The sequence below is a fragment of the Zootoca vivipara genome, chromosome 12, assembly GCF_963506605.1.
Source record: "Zootoca vivipara chromosome 12, rZooViv1.1, whole genome shotgun sequence".
Taxonomy (NCBI): Eukaryota; Metazoa; Chordata; class Lepidosauria; order Squamata; family Lacertidae; genus Zootoca; species Zootoca vivipara.
The window spans coordinates 24,571,313-24,593,119 of NC_083287.1; the positions used below are offsets into that span (position 1 = coordinate 24,571,313).

Here is a 21,807-nt window from a genome sequence, read left to right on the forward strand (position 1 = left end):
CTAGTAGAACATACGGTGTTTTCACTGCATTTTTGCCATTGAGTTTATGCTACTAAAGGATGGGTTGCCAACTTGGCACCCTCCAGATGTTGGACTCTATCTCCCACCATCCTTGATCTTTGGACATGCTATGTGGGGCTGATGGTCCAACAGCATCTGGAAGGTCCAACATTAATTGGCTATCCTTATACAGTAGTAAGAATGTAACAGATTCTCATAGAAGCCTTCCAAGTGGACATTAGATTAGATCTTGTTCACCATGATTTTGACAGCAAGGCAGATTATTATGCCAAATCACATTATGACAAGCTTATTATATTGACAGGTCAGAGCAAATATAATACAGCTCTAGTTGAGAGCTCTTTTCCATCTAGCTATTGACTGCCATTGCTGAGAGATCAGAGGAACAAGAAGCAGTAGTTTGGCATTCTTCCTTCATGCTGAAAGCTACTGCTAGGTTTATAAAGCTAAATTATCCTTACATATATATATGCAGTTAATTATCTTTTGTATGTCACCTCAAAAGGCAGTATGTTAAGTGATGTGAATTAACTAACTTGCAATTGAGTCCCAGGCATCCTTAACTGCTCTAGGACAGAGAGCAAAATTAATATTAAATACCTAACAGATTAAACACTAGAGTAGGGAAGGATAGGGACAAAGATGACTAACTGAAATCAAATGTCATGCTCATGAACACAAGAGGCCAATATCATATAGGCTCGGCAGCGTCAGTATAAGTTGCTGGAACAAAAGAACTATAGGTGTAGTCAATCTGACCCAATTTAGATTTGGCAATTTTTCAGTCAGGATGGCTTTTTATATGTTTATAGAGCACATGCATATTTTAATATCATTTTAACCAAGGCAGGGTTTTTTTTAAGAGGGGGTGGAGATCAGGAAAGTTCCTTGTTGTCCACACTTCAAAGGTACACTTTGTTTCAGCAGGCTTCAAGTATCTCCACTTAACTCTTTGTTGTAGCCAAGAGGTTTACTTGAGACAACGGCTTGTTTAGTCTTTCCTCCAATTTATTTCTGAAAGAGTTTAGGCTACTACAAGAAGATTTTCCCAGTCACTGTTGCACATATGAAGTTGGTGCAGGTCCAGCTTGCTAATTCATTTCAAGAGAGGAGCAACTCTTCACATAGAGAAGAATTCACCTACAGCTCCCCCTCCCTCTACTTACATGAAATAAATAGTAAATAGACAATATCAAAAGCAGCCAAGGAACACTGCACTGGGGTGCAACTGCCCTGCATTCTATTAACCAATTCCATAATTCTTACAAGAATCTTGCAACATCTTTCCCCCAACTTCTTACAGAGCCCTCCCTCAGAGAAGAGCTTTGCCATTTTTTTTTAAAAAATTACAAACTATGCACCATTCATTGTGGTGCTGTTGAAAGTTAAAACAGCAGAAGTACATTAAAACCATCTGTAAAACCAGCAGGACCAATATCCAACAATGCTACCCTGAGAAACAATTCGTAATAATTGTTTTAAAAGTCATCTGTACCTTACACATTCAGTTCTTGTACAGGATGTTGGTAGTTTGTACATCCAATGATGAGGGTCAAAATGCCAACCTTGTTTTCACCCCCAGTTTGAGTCCTTTCTTGATTTCAAAGGTGGACAGATGGGGATGTTTTGAAGTGCCTTTCCTAAATGTCAAGATAAAGCAAGAGGTTGCTCCAGACCAGGGGTGTCAAACTCAAATTCATCGGGGGCCGCATCAGCAGTTTGGTCACCCTCAAAGGGCCGGTTGTATCTGTAGGACTATGTGTCCATTCTTTATTATCATAAATTATTGTCACTGCATTCAATTATTACTGTTTTTTGTAATAATGTAAGTAATAACTAGCTCTGAAAGCAGAAACATAGTCAGAATAATGGCAAGTAGATGCATCCTATGTTTCTGAGGAGAGGGAGAGGGAGGGGAGGGGAGGGAGGAAGGAAATAAGGAAGGAAGAAAAGAGGGAGTGGGAGGGAGAGAGGAAGGAAGGAAAGAGGGGAGAGAAAGAAGAGTAGGAAATAAGGAAGGGAATAAAGAAGGAAAGAAAAAGAAAGAGGGAGAGAAGACAGAAAGGGAGAAAGAAGGAAGGAAGTAGAGGGAAAGAAAGAATAAGAATGAGGGAGAGGAAGAAAGATGGGGAGGACAGAAGGAAGAAAGGAAGGAAGTAAGGAAGAAAGAAAGAAAGAAAGAAAGAAAGAAAGAAAGAAAGAAAGGAGGGAGCAGGAGGGAGAGAGGAAGGAAAGAGGTGAGAGAAAGAAGAGTAGGAAAGAAGGAATAAAGAAGGAAAGAAAAAGAAAGAGGGAGAGAAGACAGAGATAAAGAAGGAAGGAAGGAGAGGGAAAGAAAGAATAAGAACGAGAGAGTGGAAGAAAGAAAGGGAAGGGGGGGTCGCCGCCTTGATTCAGCGCCAGAAAAGAGCGCGAAGGGACCCAGGGGCAAAAAGCATTTCCCGTGCAGCGTGAGGCAGCGGGTGTCCGTTTTAGGAGAAGTGCGTAAAGCCTCAGAGTTGCACGTTCATGAGGCTGAGCCATTGCTGAGCTCACGTTCATGAGGCTGAGCCGCGGCAGGAGGAGGAGGAGGTGAGGCAAGAGGAGGAGGAGGCGGTGGCTACCCGGGTCGGTGCCCGGCAGTGCCGTGCGGAGAGTCCCGAGCCTCTGGGACGCAGCAGTGCTCTGTAGCACTTTGAATCCTCCTCCTCCTCCACGCGGCGCTGCTGGGTGCTTTGTCTGTGCTTCAGCAGCAGCAGCAGCAGCCGTTTCCAGGCGCCGAGCCATGGCAGGAGGAGGAGGATTCAAAGTGCTACAGAGCACTGCTGCGTCGCAGAGGCTCGGGACTCTCCGTGCAGCGTTGCCGGGCGCTGACCCGGCAAGCTGCCTCCTCCTTCTCCTGCTGTGGCTCGGGGCGCTCCACGCAGCACTGCTCCGGCCGCCTTTCTATCCCCCCCGGCCCCAGCTGTTTGTCGGTGCTTTGTCGGTGTGGCGCTTCAGCAGCAAGTTCCCGCTGCTGGGTCCCACTGGCTGGGGCGCTCGGCGGGCCATATGACAAGGTCTGGCGGGCCGGATTTGGCCCCCGGGCCTTGTGTTTGACACCCGTGCTCCAGACTATTAGCTACATGGAGTTTAAATTAAAAACAATAGGACTTGTCATGACTAACCATCCCCACTGATTGGAACTGAAGTATGGTCCAACACAATGTCTTTTCAAAGAAAAATGTTAATAGCTTGTGCTGCAGGTGCTGTTATATATAGGATTGGGGGGGCGGGGCGTGTGCAACAAGCATTGAAATGTTCCTGACATGCCCTCCCCTTAGCCCATAGGGCAAGTAGAGTAAACATTATGAAGCACATTGTTCTGAAAGGTAACTGTCACCAAACTGTTTAGTTGGACTGCAGACAAGCTATTGCTTTAGAATTCTGTGATGCATTCAGCTGGTCCTCCAGCAGCAAGGCTTAAGTAAAGCTTCAGTTTGTTCACAATACAGTTTAGGAACTGTTCTAGAATTGGCAGAGGCGCCCTTCATCCTCTGCCCTGGAAATTCTTAATGCTCATCCCAGAATTGGGAACAGTTCTGTTTACTGAATGGTGAAAGAAAAGCAGTTCGTTATTGCACAAAGGCACTTTCTTCTTACATTGTTTTCCTTCACTGGTTCCTTTCCAAGATCCATCCCTAAAATGTCCTAAGTTACTGTTTTCTTTCTGGAGCCACATAATATGTGTTCTTCTTTCAGTAATATCTGAATTATACATTGCAAAGGTATCCTCCATTTCATAGAATCATAGAGTTGTAGAGTTGGAAGTGTGTTGAACCAAAGGTGAACTGTTCCAGAAGCTCTGCAACACCATTGTGGTAGTCAAGATAACCCCACAATTAATTGGTAGTTGTTGTAACAATGACCTCATATATGTTTATATTCACTTGCTTTGATATACGCTAAATGGATTGCTTTGATGTTATCCTTATCTGTGGGCCTGGAGTGCTGGGCTCTGAGCCCAGAAAGGGGAACTATCTTTATTTGCCACCTATGCCCTCTATGGTCAGATGAAGTGATGTGAAGTCCTGGGCAAAGCGACTTTTGTGTATAAAGAATGTATGAATGTTTGCTTGGCTGGGGACAAGCCATCTCTTTGCTGCAGTGTCTGTCCCGTGCCTGTAAAGCCTGGGAGACCTGGTTGGCTGATTTGCTGTAAGTTTACACCTTTCTTTTAATACAGCACTAGAATTTATCACTCCTTCTTTGATATCCCTGCATCCACTCACACAGGTCCTCCTTTGGCCTTGTGGTTCAGAACAGGAAGTGATCCTGGGGGTCATCTAGTCCAACCCCCTGCAACACAGGAATCTCAACTAGATCAAATTCAACTTAAAGCTAAAGAACCACAAGGAAGGAGGGCAACAGTTTGTACTTGTACAGCATATCTGGTCACTGTCCTCCCCACTATGGTGTGATGTATTTTATTTCTATTTCAATAGTCTTCTGGCATTTTAAAAGACTAGCACTTTTATTATGGCATAAGCTTTTATGGATGATGTTCTGTCTCTACTGCCAGAGACAGTATGCTTTGGTGAATCACAAGTGAGAAGTGCAGTGTTGAACCCAGGTCCTGCATAGAGGCTTCCCATAGCCATTTAGTTGGCCAGTGAGAAGAGGATGCTGGATTAGATGGGCCTTGGATTAGATGGGCTTTTTGGCCCAGTGCAGCAGGGATTTTATTATATTCTTATATCTTAAGAATGATAAATGTTCTATTTGAACTAATGATAACAGGGGCTATATAAAGTAACTGGAGGACTAGTTACATAGTAGAGGTCACCCTGATAAGGTGGGTGGGTGGAAATACTCTTAATTGAAAGTCTTGATATTCACTGTGCAGGAGTATATTCCATCCATGGGCATATTAACTACATATGTAGTTACTTACATATGTTGCTTTCCCCTGTCACAACAACTACCAACAATCGGCCACCAGTGGTGAACCATGTAGATTGGGTAAAAGGTGGAGAAACAACATGGGTAAACTTTATGACAGAGTTGGGGAGACCATGGCCCTCCAGATGTTGTTAACACTGCAACTCCCATTGTCCTACCCCTGCATTATGGGTAAAAGACAGGAAAACTCTGCATGAGGTTGCTGTCTAATTCCAACATCAACACTGATGTGCCTGATTAAATTTGTATCTGATACCTGTTTTAGTGCCATTCATTTTTGAAATCATGGAATAAATATGCTTCACTCCATGGTCAGGATGGAGAATTTTTCCAGTCTCCTCTCATACTACAGGCACTTGTATCCCTGAAAAGCTGCTCCTGGAATATTACACAAATGGCTGCTATTGGAAATACTGGTTAATAGTCATTCTTCCCCCTCCCCTCACTGCCTGCCCAAGAAAAAAAGTGCTTTCAACTCACACAGAACCTTTTGGCTCCTTGCCCAACACAAGCTAATACATGAAATTACTAGGAAAAAAATATAGTCAGGAGGGACGGTGGGAGTAGTGGTTGTTTCAAGATGGCGGATGTGGCTGCTTGTTGGACTGCCCTTGGTTGTCAAGGAAATTCACCAGCATCTCCCTCGAATACAAGTCTCACACACTAAAGAAGAAGCACTGATTGCAGTGTGCAACCTCGCCTCAAAACAGATGAACTCAGTGGTAGACAACCTTCTGGAATGTGAAGAGGAATTTCTGAGGCTATCGGGGTGGCTTCATCCTGCCACTTATCTGAGCTATTCATGGCACTGTGGGATTTCGGCTGCACAGCCATTGCGAGGAAGACGGAGGTGCATGAGACTACGGTTGAGAGGAATGCCTGTATCATCCTTTCCTGTGGGAAAATGGCTCTTGGGGCGAGGCCAGATGATCTGTTGCCCTACATTCCAGTTCCGTAGTTATCCTTCGCCAAGCCTTGGACACCACCACATGCACAACCTAACTACGGGGAGGTACATCTCAGTCTCCCTACAGCTTGTCACTGCCCCACCTATTCCTGGCAGGGTGCTGCTTCCCTTGCTCGTTCCTCAAACAGAAGCTGGCTGCTATGGATGCACAACCTCACTGTATCTCCACACAAGGCAGTCATCTGCAAGGGATTCCTGCAAGGGAGCATAGATTTGATACTGTGTGTATGCGTGTGTGTGTGTATTTGTATGTGGTGGCTGTTGATTGTTTTTCATTTCTGTTGCCTTTGTTGAAAATTTAATAAAAATATAGAGAAAGCTATAGTCAAGAGGTCACTGTAATAAATGGGAAGTTGTTTCACTGGCTCGAAGCCTGCTGAAAAAGCATTTATATATGCAGAAGCACAGAAGGTACAACAGTCATTTTGCCAGATTTCTGTATGCTTAAGACTTTGAGTACTGCAATACGATTGCAATTGTTTTGCTAAGTTTGTTTGCTAAATATGCACACTCAAAAGCTTTGATGTCTATTTTTTCATAGTCCATCCTTCACCCTATGGGCTCAGGGCAGATTACGTATATGATAAAATTACAGAAAATGCTGCAAAATTCACAATGAAATAACAATCAGAAATGGAAAACAAACTATTATTTATGCCAGCTGGGGAAAAGTTGTATTATTGTGTCTAAATTCTAAGGGAGGACCAGTTGGATATTCCATACGGTAATGATTGCATAGTAAGGTGACTGAGTTTACCATGAGTGGGCTAGAAAGTGCCAGATTTACGGTATGTATAGGCTATGTAGGCTGAATCCTAGAGCCTCTAAATCTAGGCGGCCTGCCCAGCCCACCCACCCCCCAGCAGGCAGTCTCCCCTCTCCCAAAATTGTAAATCCAATACTTCAGTGGGGCCCAATTTGAAACTCTGTAGGGCCCAACTTGAAGTTTTTTTGTGGGGCTCTAGTTCACAGCCAAAGTCTGCAAAATCTTACGAGATATAAATCTGTGTGCTAGGTCATTTTCACAAGGTCAGCAAAGCCATTCAGAAATCAGGCCTGTTATTGAATTCTTGTGCAAGTTTCTACAGTTCACTTCTGGATTTTTTTAAGGAAAATTAGGGATTTTGATGAGCTTGAGAAACAAGCAAAAGCCACCTTTCCAAATGTTAACCACAAAACAAGGAGACAAAGAGTGAGGGGATGGCAAAGAAATGACAGAAGTGCACATGATGCCTTAGATGCACTTTCTTTAAGAGATAAGTTTAGGATAAAATCCTTTAATCCTATATTAGATGCACTTGAAGCCAATTTAAAAAGAAGTACTGTACAGTGATGTTGCACAATTGTTTTCCATTCTTGCTATCCTGATAGCATCTAAGCAAGAAATTCAGCAAGGTGTTGAACTGTTGATGGAAACATACCCAGAAGATATTGACCTGAAATTTCTTGATGAACTTTTGCACTTTCACCTGTACGTGAGACAAAGCCATAGGCTTACAGCAGAGCACTGTGTCTCATACAGACCTTTATAAAATTAGATACAAGGGGGGAACCCAATCAGATTGCCTTTCCTAGTGTGGAAGCGATTTTTCAGCTATTTCTTAGCTTTATGGTCACTAACAACTTGGGAGAGAGGAGTTTTTCAAGACTCAAAAGAATTAAAAATGAATTAAGGCCCATAATGTCTCGAGAGTGGTTGTCTGCATTCTGTACACTGAAAGTGACAAACTTTGACAAACAAATTTTGATGAAGTTTACTGATGTCCTTTAGAGGAGTAATTGTGAATTGCAGAATTTTAAATACCCGTCATCATTCTTGGCTTCACTCAATTTTGTTCATAACACTCTTCAATTTTCTTCTGGTCATGAGGGTTGGGGATTGGGAGGGGCCTCACAAGTGGTGTAGCCTAGAGCCTCTCTTCATCTAAATCTGGCCCCGGCTAGAAACTAAAGATTCCAATTCCCAAACATTCACTGTTAGTTGTTCGTTCTGCAGGAAACAGATCCATTGGACCAGTTTCTGCTGGTTTGAAAGTTCTGTTACTTCAACTATTCACTATTTTTCAAATGTATAACAAATGTTATTTTATACTAGGAGCTGCCACCTGTGCTCACTTTGATCACCACTGCCCACCAAACTGCCACTCTCCCAAACCTGCTACCTTTACCACCCCAATTACACCTGACCAACTACCCTCCCTTTACACCTTGCTCAACTCTCCTTCCTCTTACAGCTTCCCCCAAATGACCCACCCCTTTACAACTCATCAATCCCTCCCCCTCCCTTTACACCTCACTACCCCTGCTGGGAGGAGAGGGGAATGACAGGGAGAAAGTTTGTGGTGCATGTGGTAGAGTGGAGCTGTGATGTTTTCTTACCTGGGTGGGGTAGTGGTGAACTCAGAGCTGTGCAGATACCACAGATAGAGCCATTTTCCACCACAGCCTCAGTCTCACGACTGCTTCATTCCTGCCATTTGAGCAGCTGTGATGTTACAAGGATGAGAGCTCTGCAAACCAAATGTCCAGCTACTAATTATGCCTTTGCAGTGTAAACAATAGAAATCATTGGTTTCTAATCATAAAGGCTATATTAATCAATCAGTTATAGCTATCATAAGACATTATTAGAGACCCAGGTGGCGCTGTGGTTAAACCACTGAGCCTAGGGCTTGCTGATCAGAAGGTCGGCGGTTCGAATCCCTGTGACGGGGTGAGCTCCCGTTGCTTGGTCCCAGCTCCTGCCAACCTAGCAGTTCGAAAGCACGTCAAAAAATGCAAGTAGATAAATAGGAACCGCTACGGCGGGAAGGTAAACGGCGTTTCCATGTGCTGCTCTGGTTTGCCAGAAGCAGCTTTGTCATGCTGGCCACATGACCCGGAAGCTGTCTGTGGACAAACGCCGGCTCCCTCGGCCTATAGAGCGAGATGAGCGCCGCAACCCCAGAGTCGGACACAACTGGACCTGATGGTCAGGGGCCCCTTTACCTTTTAAGACATTATTAATACTGCATTTCTAAATGAAAATATAAAAAGATATAATGCAACTCCCCCTCTTCTTGCATGATCAAGAATGTTTCAGATGAGACATGTAACAAAACAATGAAAACTTGAAATATTTGTAAAAGTGATATTTTTCAAGAAATCGGCAGACTCTGGCAGAAGTTAAATTCTTTTCTGCTAAACACTGCCATCTAGTGGTGAAAGATAAAACTACCCTTTTAAAACAGCAATATTCTACCATTTCTTCTGGTTAAGTACAGTAGAGTTTAGTAAATGTTTATGCATTTTTGTCTTCTGAATTCATTTAAATATTAGATATAAATTTATTATTCAAAATTTTATTTAAAAATCAGAACTTTAAAAAAATCACACTTCAAACATTTCTTTAAAATACCATCTCCCCCTGGCTCCTCTTGCTATATTGTGCTGTCTTAAATCTTATTCCTGAAAATCTCTCCCAGCAAATTCCTTTGGTCTTAAAAATGCTTCAAATTATGTAAATTCCAACTGCTGGCACACCTTCAAGTTTAGAAGTAGATAAACTACTTCTAGTTTATCCTACATTCAACAATCCTTTTTCACGACATTTCCATAAATGTGTAATCTTCTTTAGGCTGCAATCCTATACCCTCTTACCTGGTAGGAAGCCCCATTAAACGATTAGACTGCGTAGAATTGCACTGTTGGTAACCAAACTGAGGAACTTCTCTTTGATATCCTGCTGACTATCTCCTCCGTCTTTCTAAAACTCCAGAATAAAATAATTTTTTTAAGTTTACTCAAATTATTAGCAACTTAACTTAGTAAAACAAAATTTCCTGCTTGATCATTTTTCACTTGTTGAAACTTACTCCTTTTACTATGAGATACTGACCATCCTCTAGTCTCACACTCTGTTTACACTGCTTTTATAGTCTTTTTATGTTAACTATTGCCCCTTTCCTTAGCTCAGAAAGGGCAGAGATTTGCTGGTAGTACAGAAGGAGGTCCAGAGGTAGCTCGAGCAAACTCCATTGAAGACAGGGAGAGGGAAATTATTTCCAGAAGCAGAATTAAGTAATAAAGTAGAATAAAGTAGCTAGCCAGACTGCTAATCATGTTAACAGAAGGCCTAGTGTCTTTGGGCACAGGGAACATAAAATTGTATTATCTTGAGGAGCAGTTTCTGCAAAGATGCACATAGAACCAGCCAGGCCACTATGGAATAAAGTTAGCCCAAAGGAGTTGTGTGACAGAAATTTATTTATGTTATATCTCACCCTTCCTTCCAAAGGAACCCGGGAATATAAAAGCAATGGCAAAACTTAGTATTAGGAGATATTTGTTTCCTGAATTAGATCCTTTTAACTCAAATATATTCTGTAGGTTTTGCTTTTCGAAAAAGCCGATGTAGTCCAGCAACATCAGCAGGTCACCACATTAGGTACCTCATTAGTTACCTTTGCTTTGCACTTTATGAAACTGTGATATTGCCCCTAGGTTACTAATAGTTAACCTAGATGTACTTAGCTAGGTTTTCTAGAAGGACAAGTGTCTATAAATCTAGTAAACAGAATTAAAATAACTGTAAAGGTAGATTTAAACATACTTTATCTGTCTATCTGGCCTCAGAAAATCCTTTAAGCCATCAGATCTGTGTATAACACTTTACAGAAGTATCCAGAATCAGTTCATGATTTTCATCTTTGGCCAGATATTCTATTCACAATGACATAAACTGAAAATGAAATACATCATACTAGGCAAGAACATTGCAATATACCTTAGATGGAAGTAAGACATGGCAATGTTGTAAGTCTGCATCTTTTATTATAGAATCTACAAAAAGAAAAAGGAAATCTAGGATTAACATTTGAAAAGGTATTTTGTTGGTCCACCTTCATGCAAGATGTTTACATACAATCCTCATTCTTTGAAACTTCAGTGATTAAATTCATCTTTTTTTAAGATTTGAATTCATATTTATGTCTTAGCTTCAATTACCATTTTAATAAATTATTAGCTTCCTGAAAATCCTCACTATTTTTAAATTTTATTTCTTAGACCTTATTTTATGCAACCTCTGTAGCACAACTTTTACAGCAACCTCCGGAGCAGAACTTGTACAGCACTGTCTCGAATAAAAGTTGTAAGCCGTCAAAAATTTGGGCCAACACCAAATGTTTCACTAAGAACTAAGCAACTGCCACCAACATGAGCTGCTACTACCGTATGTAGTTAGTAACTTGCAATGCTACCTTTCTAGAAATAGAGGTGCCAGAACTCACCATGAACACTTCCCTTGTTCTCTTAAATGGTAATGGCACCCTCCTGAGATGTTCCAAATTAGTAACTCAGCAATTTATACTGCAAACTCCTTGTGCTAGAATTTGAAGAAGTATAAGAAGCTGTGCACACCAAGACTGCAGTGCTGTAAATAATAGCTTTCTCTCTCAGCTAAATGTTATCCTCCTAGCAATTCTTAAGCATTTTGCAATTTGCTGCTTCTTAGAGGATCACACATTTTTCTAATTCTTCAACTGTCATGTTGGAGGCTGTTTGAGAAGTTTCCAAATTACCCCAGCTTTGGAATTCAATCGTGCTGAAGGTATGAAGGAAAAGACAAAAAATCTGCTAGCTAGTGGAAGGGCTCTGCTTGGTTTGTGGATGTTCTTTATGCTGCATATATTTGTTAGTCTGGACACAATTGTTCTGGGTTTATTCAGCCTCCCAAACGTAAATGTCGAACTGATAAAATAGGGTAGATTGTGGGTCAACAAGTCACTCTCCCAAGCTGGGTTCTAAGCAGTGAGGCACACAAGCCTCTAGCTTCATACCAAGTGGGCTGCAATAGTATTTTGACATGGAAACTATGGCTCACCCCCCCCCCCCAAGCCAGTTAAGCTAAGCAAGGTGCCAGGCTTTGGAAAGGAGGTACAGGGCTCTGGCAGGGTCTTAGGAGCTCTCCCACCTCCTTCACAAAGCTGGAAAAGTGGTCAATAAGCCTTATGAGGAAGGAGGGACTCTAGGACCCTGGCAAGAGCCCTTATACCTCCTGTCCATAGCCTAGCCTAGCACCTCATTTACCCAGCTTTGAGAAGGCAGAGCAAGGACTGCCTCCAACATTCTGTATCAGTGTATGTAGAGGAGCAGAATTTAAAATAGTAATAAAATTTCTGAAATTGGCAGGTTAGTTCATTTATATATTTCATTTATATATATATATATTCAACTGCACTTCAATTTGGTTTACATTCATGATGGCAATGCAAAACTGATAAAATATAACTGTTCTAATCAAGATGTATATCAGGAAAGGCTGATGTGGCACCTGTGGGCACACATGCTTTCCCTGGTGCCTCCCTTGCTAAGAAACCCAAATTCTACTGGAGTTATCATTACTGGTTTTAGTGCTTTGTTTCAGTGTTTGTGTGATGCCCAAGAGTTTCTCCAGCTTGTTAAGTATGGCCCCAAAAGATAGGCAACAGCTCATACAATTTCAGTGAAGGGTAGGCCAAGAAGAAACCCAAGACAGGCAATCTCCCTACTGCATCTGAAACGCTCCAGAAAAGTCTCTACAAACTGGGTGAACTGATGATAAAATGGCAAATCAGGTTCATAGCAGGTAAGAGCAAAATGACATGTACTGGCCAAATCTATACACTAATGGCATCTGAATTCACTGAATTCACTAAATTCATGGAGGATGGACAAATTCATGTAGATAAATTCATGGCTACTAACCATAGTGGTTTTATACTACCTCCATGGTTAGAGGAAATATGTCTCTGAATATGAGTTGTTAAACATGCCAAGTGGGGAAACTGCTGAAGTACGGTACTCATATTCTGCTTGTAGGGATGCCCTTTGGCATCTGGGAACAAGATGCTGAAGTAGATAGATGCCTTATAAGGAATGGTTGAAAGAATTGAGTATGTTTAGCTTGAAAAAAGAGACCAAGAGGAGATAGAATAGCCATCTTCAAATATCTTAAACACTGTTGCATGGAGTGAGCTTGTTTTCTCCTGCTCCAGACATAGCTACCAAGTTCCGGTTAGAAAAATATGGGATCAGCAGCGCCGGCACTGGAAGTTGCTTCTATGCATATCCAGACATGCGTAGAAGCAACTTCCGGTGCCGGCGCTGCCCGATTTCCGGTGCCCAGACAAGGGCAGAGCGGCACCGTAAGAAATCTGGGGCAATTACGGGATATTTCGCCATTCGGGATGACAGCGGAAAACGGCTTTAAAAACGGGGGTTTCCCGGGGAAAACAGGAGACTTGGCAGCTACGGCTCCAGAGCCTAAGACCCAAACCAATGGGTTCAAGTTAACAAGAAAGGAGATTCCGACTAAACATCAGGAACAACTTTCTGACAGGAACAGTGGAACAGACTCCCATGAGAGGTGATGGATTCCCCTTCATTGGAGGTTTTCAAGCAGAGTTTGGATGTCTATCGCATATATGATATCTAGTTGTGATTCCTGCATTGCAGGGGATTGGAGTAAATGACCCTCAGGATCCCTTCCAACTCTACAATACGGATTTCCTGATCCATCCAACAAAGGAAGCATGCTTTTTTCTTATTCAATCATTTTCCCATATGCAAATTTAATCAAAATTCATAGGGCAGATCTACAAGGGTTGGTTTACTTCAGGGGTCCCCAGACTAAGGCCCGCAGGCCAGATACGACCTGAAGGCCTCTTTTATCCAGCCTGCAACGACCCCGCTGCCCACTTCTGGGTCGGAAAAAGAGCCGGAAACAGCTTGTGTGCATGTACAAGCGTCATTTCCAGTGCACTTCCGGGTCGGAGGAGGCCCATGGACATGCACACAAGCCATTTCTGGTGCCTTTCAAACCTGGAAGTGCACCAGAAATAGCATCTGCGCATGCGCACGGGCGTGCACTCCCCCGCCCGCCGTGCCATTGGCGCGGTGGGCACTGGCCCGAAGCTGGGTAAGTTTGGGGACCCCTGGTTTACTTGAACATCAGCCAGGGGGTGGAGGCGAGATATGACAAAAGCAGGACATTACAAAGGTTTAAAAAACTGTGCATACCGTAGTGTAGAGAAAGTGGCTGTTATTTTTTTAAGGTTTTTTTTTCTTGGTAGAAGGTTCAAGATATGTAAATGAAAATATTTCTACATCCAAACGTAACTACCGTAGCTACTACACCATTTGGTGAAGGCCAATAGCCAGGAAATGTTTTAAGCAGCAGCAGAAAAATACACGACAGAACATCCACTTTCGAAGACAGCACCTATCAGTGCTAAATCCGGAAAAACAGGGTTAGGTCAGTGGTAGAACACAGAATTTACATGCAAAAGGAAATGCTGTTGACTTCCATGCAGGCTTTGGAAACAAAACTGAACTTCCACTCTTGGCGTTTGTCAGAGAGGCTGCGGAACTCATCCCCGCTGCCTTCTCCCTCTTAACCTCGTGTAGGTGGCCTACCAATAGGGTCGGTCCACGTGCCAACAACTTTTCCACGAGAAAACGTAACGTGCGAGCCGGCCCTTAAAAAACACTTCTACGATATTAAAGAGAGGGGGGGGGAACCCCGTTTTAGATCATGTGTGAAGAACATGCGTGTAGCAAGGTGTGTGTGTGCAATGCTCAGAAACGGGGATGGGTGGGGGTATTTGCCACGACTTACTCCGGCGGAGATAGGCAGGCACTACTATTAGCCGGGAAGAGCAAGGAAATGGACCCACTGCGACGGAAAAGGAGGAAAAAACCGACTCCTGCATGTACATGTAGGAATTTCCATCCAGTACAGTACAGAGCTGCAGCGGAGCCGATTTCAACACACATTCTTTTTCGCTTCGCCCTACGCGGCAAGTTCGGCTCTAGGTTTCCTCAGTAGCGGCTGCCGTTCCCGCCTTTCCCAGCCGGCCAGAGGCGGCGCCGCTGCCCGACAGCAAACCCTCGCCGGGTAGGCCTCCCCTCCGTGCGCATGCGCTGTAGCGCCAGGAAGCAAAAGGCAGGCCTTTCTTTACCATCCTCGCCTCTCCCCCTTCGCTGCCTCCGAGACGACGACGCGGGCCGCCGCCATGCCGAAGCTGAGCAAAGAGTCCAAGCAGCGCCTGCAGCACTTGTTCAAGGGCGGGCAGTTTGCCATCCGGTGGGGCTTCATCCCGGTAGTACTCTATCTAGGTCAGTCCTGAGCTGGGGAGAGCGAGTAGGTTGCCGCGGCGGGCGGCTTAGTCACGGAAGACTCTGACTTGAGGGCGAGCGAGATGGCAATCGGCGGGGGCGGGGCGTGGAGCATTCCGAACCGTTAACGGTCTTCCCGTCAACGGCTGGTTTGGGCGCGCGCGACGCGTCTTCTTGGAACGCGGTGGCGATAGTGACGCAACCGGGAGGAGCGCGCGTGGTGGGGCGAATCACGTGGCTGATTCCCCTCAGCTCCTCGTGATTAGCGGGGAGAGCTCCCTGTGGGGCAGAGGCGGCTCATTTCCCTCGTCCACCTGCTTCCGTTCCCAAATTCTCCGCTTCACAGCTCACCTTAGTGCTGCTAGTTTCGGGTTTAACATAGAGAAAAGGCAAGCAGGCTGTATCGTGAAAGCACTCCTGTTTTTCTTTCTTTCCTAGTACTCGTTAGAAGGCGAGCTTGTGTGAATATGGTGATAGAAGGAACTCCCGTGACCTTCAGTGTTTCCCAAACTCGGGTCTCCAGCTGTTTTCGAAATAGAATTCCCATCATCCCTGTGACCTCACTGGTCTTCCCCGCTAGGGATGATGGGAGTTGTAGTCCCCAAAACAGCTGGAGACCCGAGTTTGGGAGACACTGCTTCAGACTGTCTGTGGGCAACACAACTGTTGGATGCTCTTGTGCGCTGAAAACTATAACACCTTGCAAGAAGAAATGATAATATCCAGCAGTAAGCTGGGCTACATTTGTCTCTGGTGTGCTAGCTTTCTGCTTGAGTGAGCTGAATGAAGGAATGGGTGAATAATCACTGACAATCTCCCCACCCCAGTTTGCAAAACTGACAAGTTGTTTATAAATAATAATTTTAGCTTTCAGAATTCTGTATTTCATGATTATGTGAACTCCTAAATGTGTTTAGGAATGACACAAAGGTAAACATGGTTAAAATTGCCCACAGGTGTGTTCTTTCATTTGTGGTATCAGGAGTTTGCTTAGAAGTCACCAGATTTCTGAAAGCTAGAGGCCAATTTTTAGAATGTTCTTAGTCAGAATTCCCCAGGCCGTGCTCAATTAGTTCAGCAATGATTCTGTCCTATGAAGTGTCATCGACAACTTCTTTTTCATTTGCTGGTCAATAAATTATTCCATTATCCATGGGCCTGTTGTGCAGGACATTTCTTACCGAATTCCATTAACAATGCAGTAAAGTCCTGTTTATTTGTAAGATCAGAGGCTGTCTTTCTCTGTCTGGTGGATTTGGTGGGCAACATACGTCATGCTACAAAATAGGGATCGTTTTAGATGTCAAAGATACTTTAGAAGAGTATTGTTTCTTCCCAGGGAGATTATCAGTGCAATTCTAACTATGTCTACTTGGAAGTAAATCCTTATACATTTAATGGGGCTTACACTCAGGTAAGTATGGAGTTAGGCTTGCAGCCCAAGTCACCTGCTGGTGCAGAGGAGTGGGGTTTTCAATGTGTGTTGCTGACCAAGCAATAGAATGCACCCCTTTCTTTGCCATAGCTGCCAAGTCTTCCCTTTTCTCGCGAGGAAGCCTATTCAGCATAAGGGAAAATCCCTTTAAAAAAGGGATAACTTGGCAGCTATGCTTTGCACTTCTACTTGATGGCATGTGGGGGTGGGGAGTGCAGGATGTTAGGACTGTATCAAAGTGCAGTGTTATCTATTACATTACTGTAGCTAGTCATGTGTGCATTAATTCTAGAAATATTTATTATATGTAAAAGAGCAATAATATAGTTATGATATAAACTGACAGATATATTGTTTGTAACTAGGTTTTAAGAGAGGTGCGGATCCTGGAATGCCTGAGCCAACCGTTTTGAGGTATGTTTTCACTAGTTAATACCTCTACAGAAATAATGCCTGCTAAGGAGAAAATAGAACATGTGCTTTGTGATTAACTTGGAGGGGAGAGTTTGAAACTTATGCTACAATCCTACACTCACTTACCTAAGACAAAGGCCTATGCTATTTATACATCTAGGATTGCACTTAAAGAAATATTACACAAATTATATTTTAACTGTTGCTATATTCTCATGTAAGGTGTCAGTCAGGATTTGGTGCTACCATTTTTTTAATTTAAGGGACACACCATAAGAAGGAAATGTTCTATCTTTTGGTTGCTGACTTAAATATATCATCAAGAGATATGACCCAATTGTGTCAAGTCCTCTTTCTCTTGGAATGAGCTTGCTTCAGTAACATTACAAACCAAGAACTGGTAACCATGGAATGATTTAAACACCGACAGCTTACACTGCTTGAAACTGAATTTTTAAAAAGGCAGTTTATGTTGGTTGTTGTTTGATCAATGTAGGCCTTCTGTTTCATTTTGTTGTTGCCTGATGGCACTAATAAGGCCGCTTGGAAAATAACGAGTAGATACATGTTAATAGTTGGAATGAGGTGGAGAGTAGGAGCCTAATAAAACTAGACTGGAAAACAAACTGTTAGGCTTCAGAGTGGATTAGTGGGAGAATTTTTTATTTATTTTTTGCTATTGCCGAGGCATGAATAAGCATAAAGTATATGAATGACATCTAATGTTACTCCTACTGAGAGTTACTCAATTTAAATCAGTGGACTTAAGTCCATTGAGTTCAGTGGGTTTGTTTTGAGTATGATTTAGTTATATATCTCCAGTCAGAATCTACTCTTCCAGGTATTGGTGGACTCCTATCATTCCTGGGGCTGATATGAGTTAAAATCCAACAACATCTGAAAAGTGATAGGTTCTCAACCTATGTGATCTCAGAGGTGGTTAAAAATGTGTTGTTGTTTTTTTTAAAAATCAAAACAAACCAGATTGGCAGAAGGACTTTCCTTTCTTATAACATTCTAGAAGTAATAGAAAAAACCATTGAAGCTTTTCATTAATTTTCTCCTTGCATTCATGGCGCTTCTGCATGGTGACACTTTATTGTATGGATGCTACTGAGACTTGGCATTAATGTAACATTTTATCATTTAATATTCTACACTCTACTGTCTGACTGCTGTTTAGACTCCTGTAATTAAACTGCCATGTAAAATCCAATTGTCTGTTTAAAAAACCTGCAGATGATCAATTTATTCAATTTTATGTCTTGTCATCTGCATGTGAGTTTTTGCATTTATGAGATTTAAAAGATAAAATGCATCCTCTTCTTAATACAAGGCTTTATTGTATTATCCAGTGTGTTTAGGATATACAATTAAATGAGACTTGTTCTGTTAAGTGAAGTGCATGATGCCCAAATTGGCTTTGTTGGATTGAATAATAATAATGATACATCGGACCCTTGTTTCTTAATTAAGTGAGATATTCATCTTGGCCATGGCAACTGCTTGCTGTCTCATGTTTTAGAGCAGGCATAGCTAACTTTCTTTTGGCTCCGGGTCTGCATTGACAGTTAGCCAACACTTTGGGGGCTCATGTTGGCCATGGGCAAGACGAGTGCTTGCGCAATGTATTCTACATGTTGCACGTGCAGCATACATACAGACACCCCCAATACACATGTACTTGCCGTATATACAGCATCCAGCAACATACAGTGTGCACACTAACCACACCTGCACTTACATAATGTGCACATGCAAACACCCCTCCCCACACTCACTGCATATACAGCATATCCCCACCACTCATACAGCACATACATTCACCAGGCAGGGAGGCATTCAGCACTCACACACACATGCCGACACCGATACACATAACTGGTGTGTTTCCAGCTCTCCCCACTCAAGTGCTTTAGAGCTTCTTCCGACACTTTGGGATCGCCATTTTTTGTGACTGGGACCCAAGTGCTATTAATTTCTGCACTAAAACGTGGGGTTTTCATTACTGTGGCCTGAACTAACGTGTAGTATTAAATCATGTATGTATGTATTTTTAATTGTGATGTGTCACACATATTTGAAATGGTCAACACATTTAAGAAATCTTTATAGTAGTAAGCAAATGAGTTGGGAAGGTAAGGGAAGAATGTGCTCCCCTTTAACTATTTTATATTTTTGTCAGTCCTTGGAATCTTGAAGGCTGCGACCCACAGATGGGCAGAGAGAGAGAGAAATGATGTGATCATAGCGTTTACTACTTTGGGGGATAGTTTAGTAATTGGGATAGACACTGACAGTGAACTCTTCTTATGTTTGCTCAAAAACTGGGACTCAATGGGATTTACTCCTAGGTAAGATGGCAGCCTGAATACACAATATCATAAATTTGCTCGGGATTAAAATGAGCGTAAATGAGATGAAGCATTGAGAAGATGCCACCAATTTCTTGTTGGTGGCTTGAACCATATTATTTAGTACCCAAGTAATCTTGCTGTCTTTCTAGCTATTATTTTGCCTTTCCTACCAGTCAACTGAGCTGACCATCATAACTTCAGTTGCTTATTACGTTACATGTTTCATCTTTGTTTTCATCCTGGAAATAGAAATAGAAACAATAATATCTGGAGTTTTATTTCTAGAGCGCATGATGGAATGCCATGTTCCCTTGAAAATAAGAGTTGGGATTGTGAGCATTTTTGGAGAGCAGTGTAATATGGATAAGCCTTAATATTACTTGTCTGTGTCAATATGGGTTAATTTCAAGATCAGTCATAAGATTACAATTTCTTTAAGCCACTTCAGAAAAGCACTGAAAGAATGTGACTGTATACTAAGAAAGAAAGAAAGAAAGAGAGAGAGGGAGAGAAACTAGAAGGCAGATAAAATACCCCCAAATGTATTCTACAGTCACATGAGTGTTAATTCCATCTTAGATGGTTGGGTGCATTTAGCACTTTAAATATGATGGTGTTCCTTATGGCCACCCCAGTATCTGTTATGTATTGATGATTGAATTCAAAACCTAAACCCCACCTCTGTCACTGCCTTATTGGGTAGCCTAGGCTGACTATCCCTCAGCTGCAGGTGATTATCAGAGTGGAACTGAATAAAGTATCCCATGTCTCTTCTAATGATTCTACCTTTGCTCTGTTCTGTTAATTAATATGGCTCACTTACATTTGCGTTGGCTGACCTTCCACTGTTGAATACGTTATTGAATGTGTAAAGCTGCAGCTCTGTACTCAATTATATAATAATTACATCATTGAAATCAACAGGAATTGCTTCTCATTAGACATGTATAGAACTGTGCTGTAAGTGACAACTTTTTGTGCTCTTTAGTATTTCTTGAAAGAGCTGTTCTGCTGGTAACAGCATCATAGGAGTTGTGATCAACTTAGTTTTCTTCTTCTTCCTCCTCCACCTCTCTTAGTCTGCTTTGGGGATGAAGGAGTTAACCACACCATTCTGGAAGCCGCTGCTGAGCAGGAAAAAAAAGATGGAGATGCACACATTCCAATGGCTAGAAAAACAGCACTGAGCTATGCCACTGGCAAGCAGACTTCCCTGACAACATGGAATATGCTTACAACAGAATGGAATTTCCGTTGGTCTAATTTATTTGTGTTGCACTTTCATTTTTTCCCTTTAGAATAAATATTTTGTCTGAAATTCTTTAATGAGGAAATCTAATTGTTGCAGGTCATGACACATGTTAAGACTCATTTCCCTTTACATCCAACTGCTGGATTTCATAGAATTGTTGGAAGGGACCCTAAGGGCCATCTAGTTCAACCCCCCTGCAGTGCAAGAATCACAGCCAAAAAATCCCAGGCAGATGGCCATCCAACTTCTGTTTTAAAAAATCCCATGAGGGAGAGTTTACTATCTTCTGAGGTACTTTGTTCCACTGTCTTAACATCTCCTACAGTCAGAAAGTTCTTCTCTTCCTAATGTTTAGTCAGAATCTCATTTCTTGTAATTTAAATGCATTGGTTTGAGTCCTACCCTCTGGAGCAGTGGAAACAAGCTTGCTCCATCTTATGTGTGACAGCCCTCCAGTTTTGCTATGTTCAGGCTAAACATAGCCTTATTATTTCAACCTCAGACACTGGGTTGTTCATTCATGGGTTGGACATCTTTGGCGACACTGCAGAGGAAAAATGCTGCATTTGCATAATCAATAAGCGTTATCTTCAATAAAGTCCTCATTTCCACATACCTACAATAATAGTACAGACAGTTGAACATTGACAAACCTTAGGCATGTCTGGGAGCCAGAGACTGCAACTATGAAGCTACAGAAACATAGAAGGTGCTATTATTATTATTCTTACAAACCTAGCTTTCCTGGCAAGAGGGGGGTGGTGATATACCTGTTTGTTAGTTATGGCATGGAGAAAACACTATACTTCCAAAAGAGTCCTGCCTACTTGTGAGGAAGCCATTCCTATGGTAAGGAATGTACCAACCAATAAGCCACTGTTTAGTTTTCCATTAGAATGTGTTTGACGTAGTATAGGGGGCACTCCTATGTGTTCATCCTTTGCACACACAGAGAAAGAAGATCAATAATTGTTTTACCAGCGTCCAACATTTCAAAAGCTCACTGGGTCAGCCCTTCAGTCTACATCAGTGGCTAAGCAAAAGCTTGGAAGGTAAGGAAGATTTGATCAGACCCCTGTTGTCTTGGCAGTGGCAGAAAAAGAAGTTTACAGGGTTGACGTGAGTGAAGCCCAGTGCCCTAATGGGGGATGCAGAGCACTGCTCCCCAGTCAGTGTATTAACAATTTGTTGAACAGAGATGGGGCTCAAAAAATCCACCCTGCCTTCCCCCAAAGAATAAAAGGGGTAACTCGCTGAGGAACCAGTTGTCAGAATCTGCTAAGATTTTGATAAGGTCTGAATA

General features: G+C 42.5%; 1 protein-coding gene, 1 long non-coding RNA gene and 1 other non-coding gene across 3 annotated transcripts in view; 1 reads left to right on the forward strand and 2 right to left on the reverse strand.

The window, feature by feature from the left end:
• LOC118092176 (uncharacterized) overlaps positions 1 to 14,852 on the reverse strand; it is a 63,239-nt gene extending 48,387 nt beyond the window's left edge. The window contains exons 1-5 of the long non-coding RNA XR_004693479.2: positions 14,547 to 14,852; positions 10,674 to 10,729; positions 9,548 to 9,659; positions 8,288 to 8,418; positions 1,517 to 1,661 (exon numbers count right to left, since the gene is read on the reverse strand). This is a non-coding gene — a long non-coding RNA (uncharacterized LOC118092176). The remainder of the gene's footprint in view (positions 1 to 1,516; positions 1,662 to 8,287; positions 8,419 to 9,547; positions 9,660 to 10,673; positions 10,730 to 14,546) is intronic.
• Positions 10,514 to 10,603, reverse strand: LOC118092412 (small nucleolar RNA SNORD93). The gene has a single exon (XR_004693524.1). It is a non-coding gene; the product is annotated as a small nucleolar RNA SNORD93 (small nucleolar RNA).
• On the forward strand, positions 14,852 to 20,570 carry TOMM7 (translocase of outer mitochondrial membrane 7). The gene is made up of 3 exons (XM_035129974.2): positions 14,852 to 15,046; positions 16,847 to 16,895; positions 20,332 to 20,570. Exons 1-3 carry the CDS (start codon positions 14,944 to 14,946, stop codon positions 20,345 to 20,347), a joined length of 168 nt encoding a protein of 55 aa, XP_034985865.1. The 5' UTR covers positions 14,852 to 14,943; the 3' UTR covers positions 20,348 to 20,570.
• Positions 20,571 to 21,807: the final 1,237 nt, after the last annotated feature.

Excerpts from the sequence above, each read along its gene's own strand:
- TOMM7 (XM_035129974.2), top strand. The coding sequence starts at position 14,944 with ATGCCGAAGCTGAGCAAAGAGTCCAAGCAGCGCCTGCAGCACTTGTTC. Across the intron at positions 15,047-16,846 it reads CCCGGTAGTACTCTATCTAG|GTTTTAAGAGAGGTGCGGAT; the intron begins GTCAGTCCTGAG and ends GTTTGTAACTAG.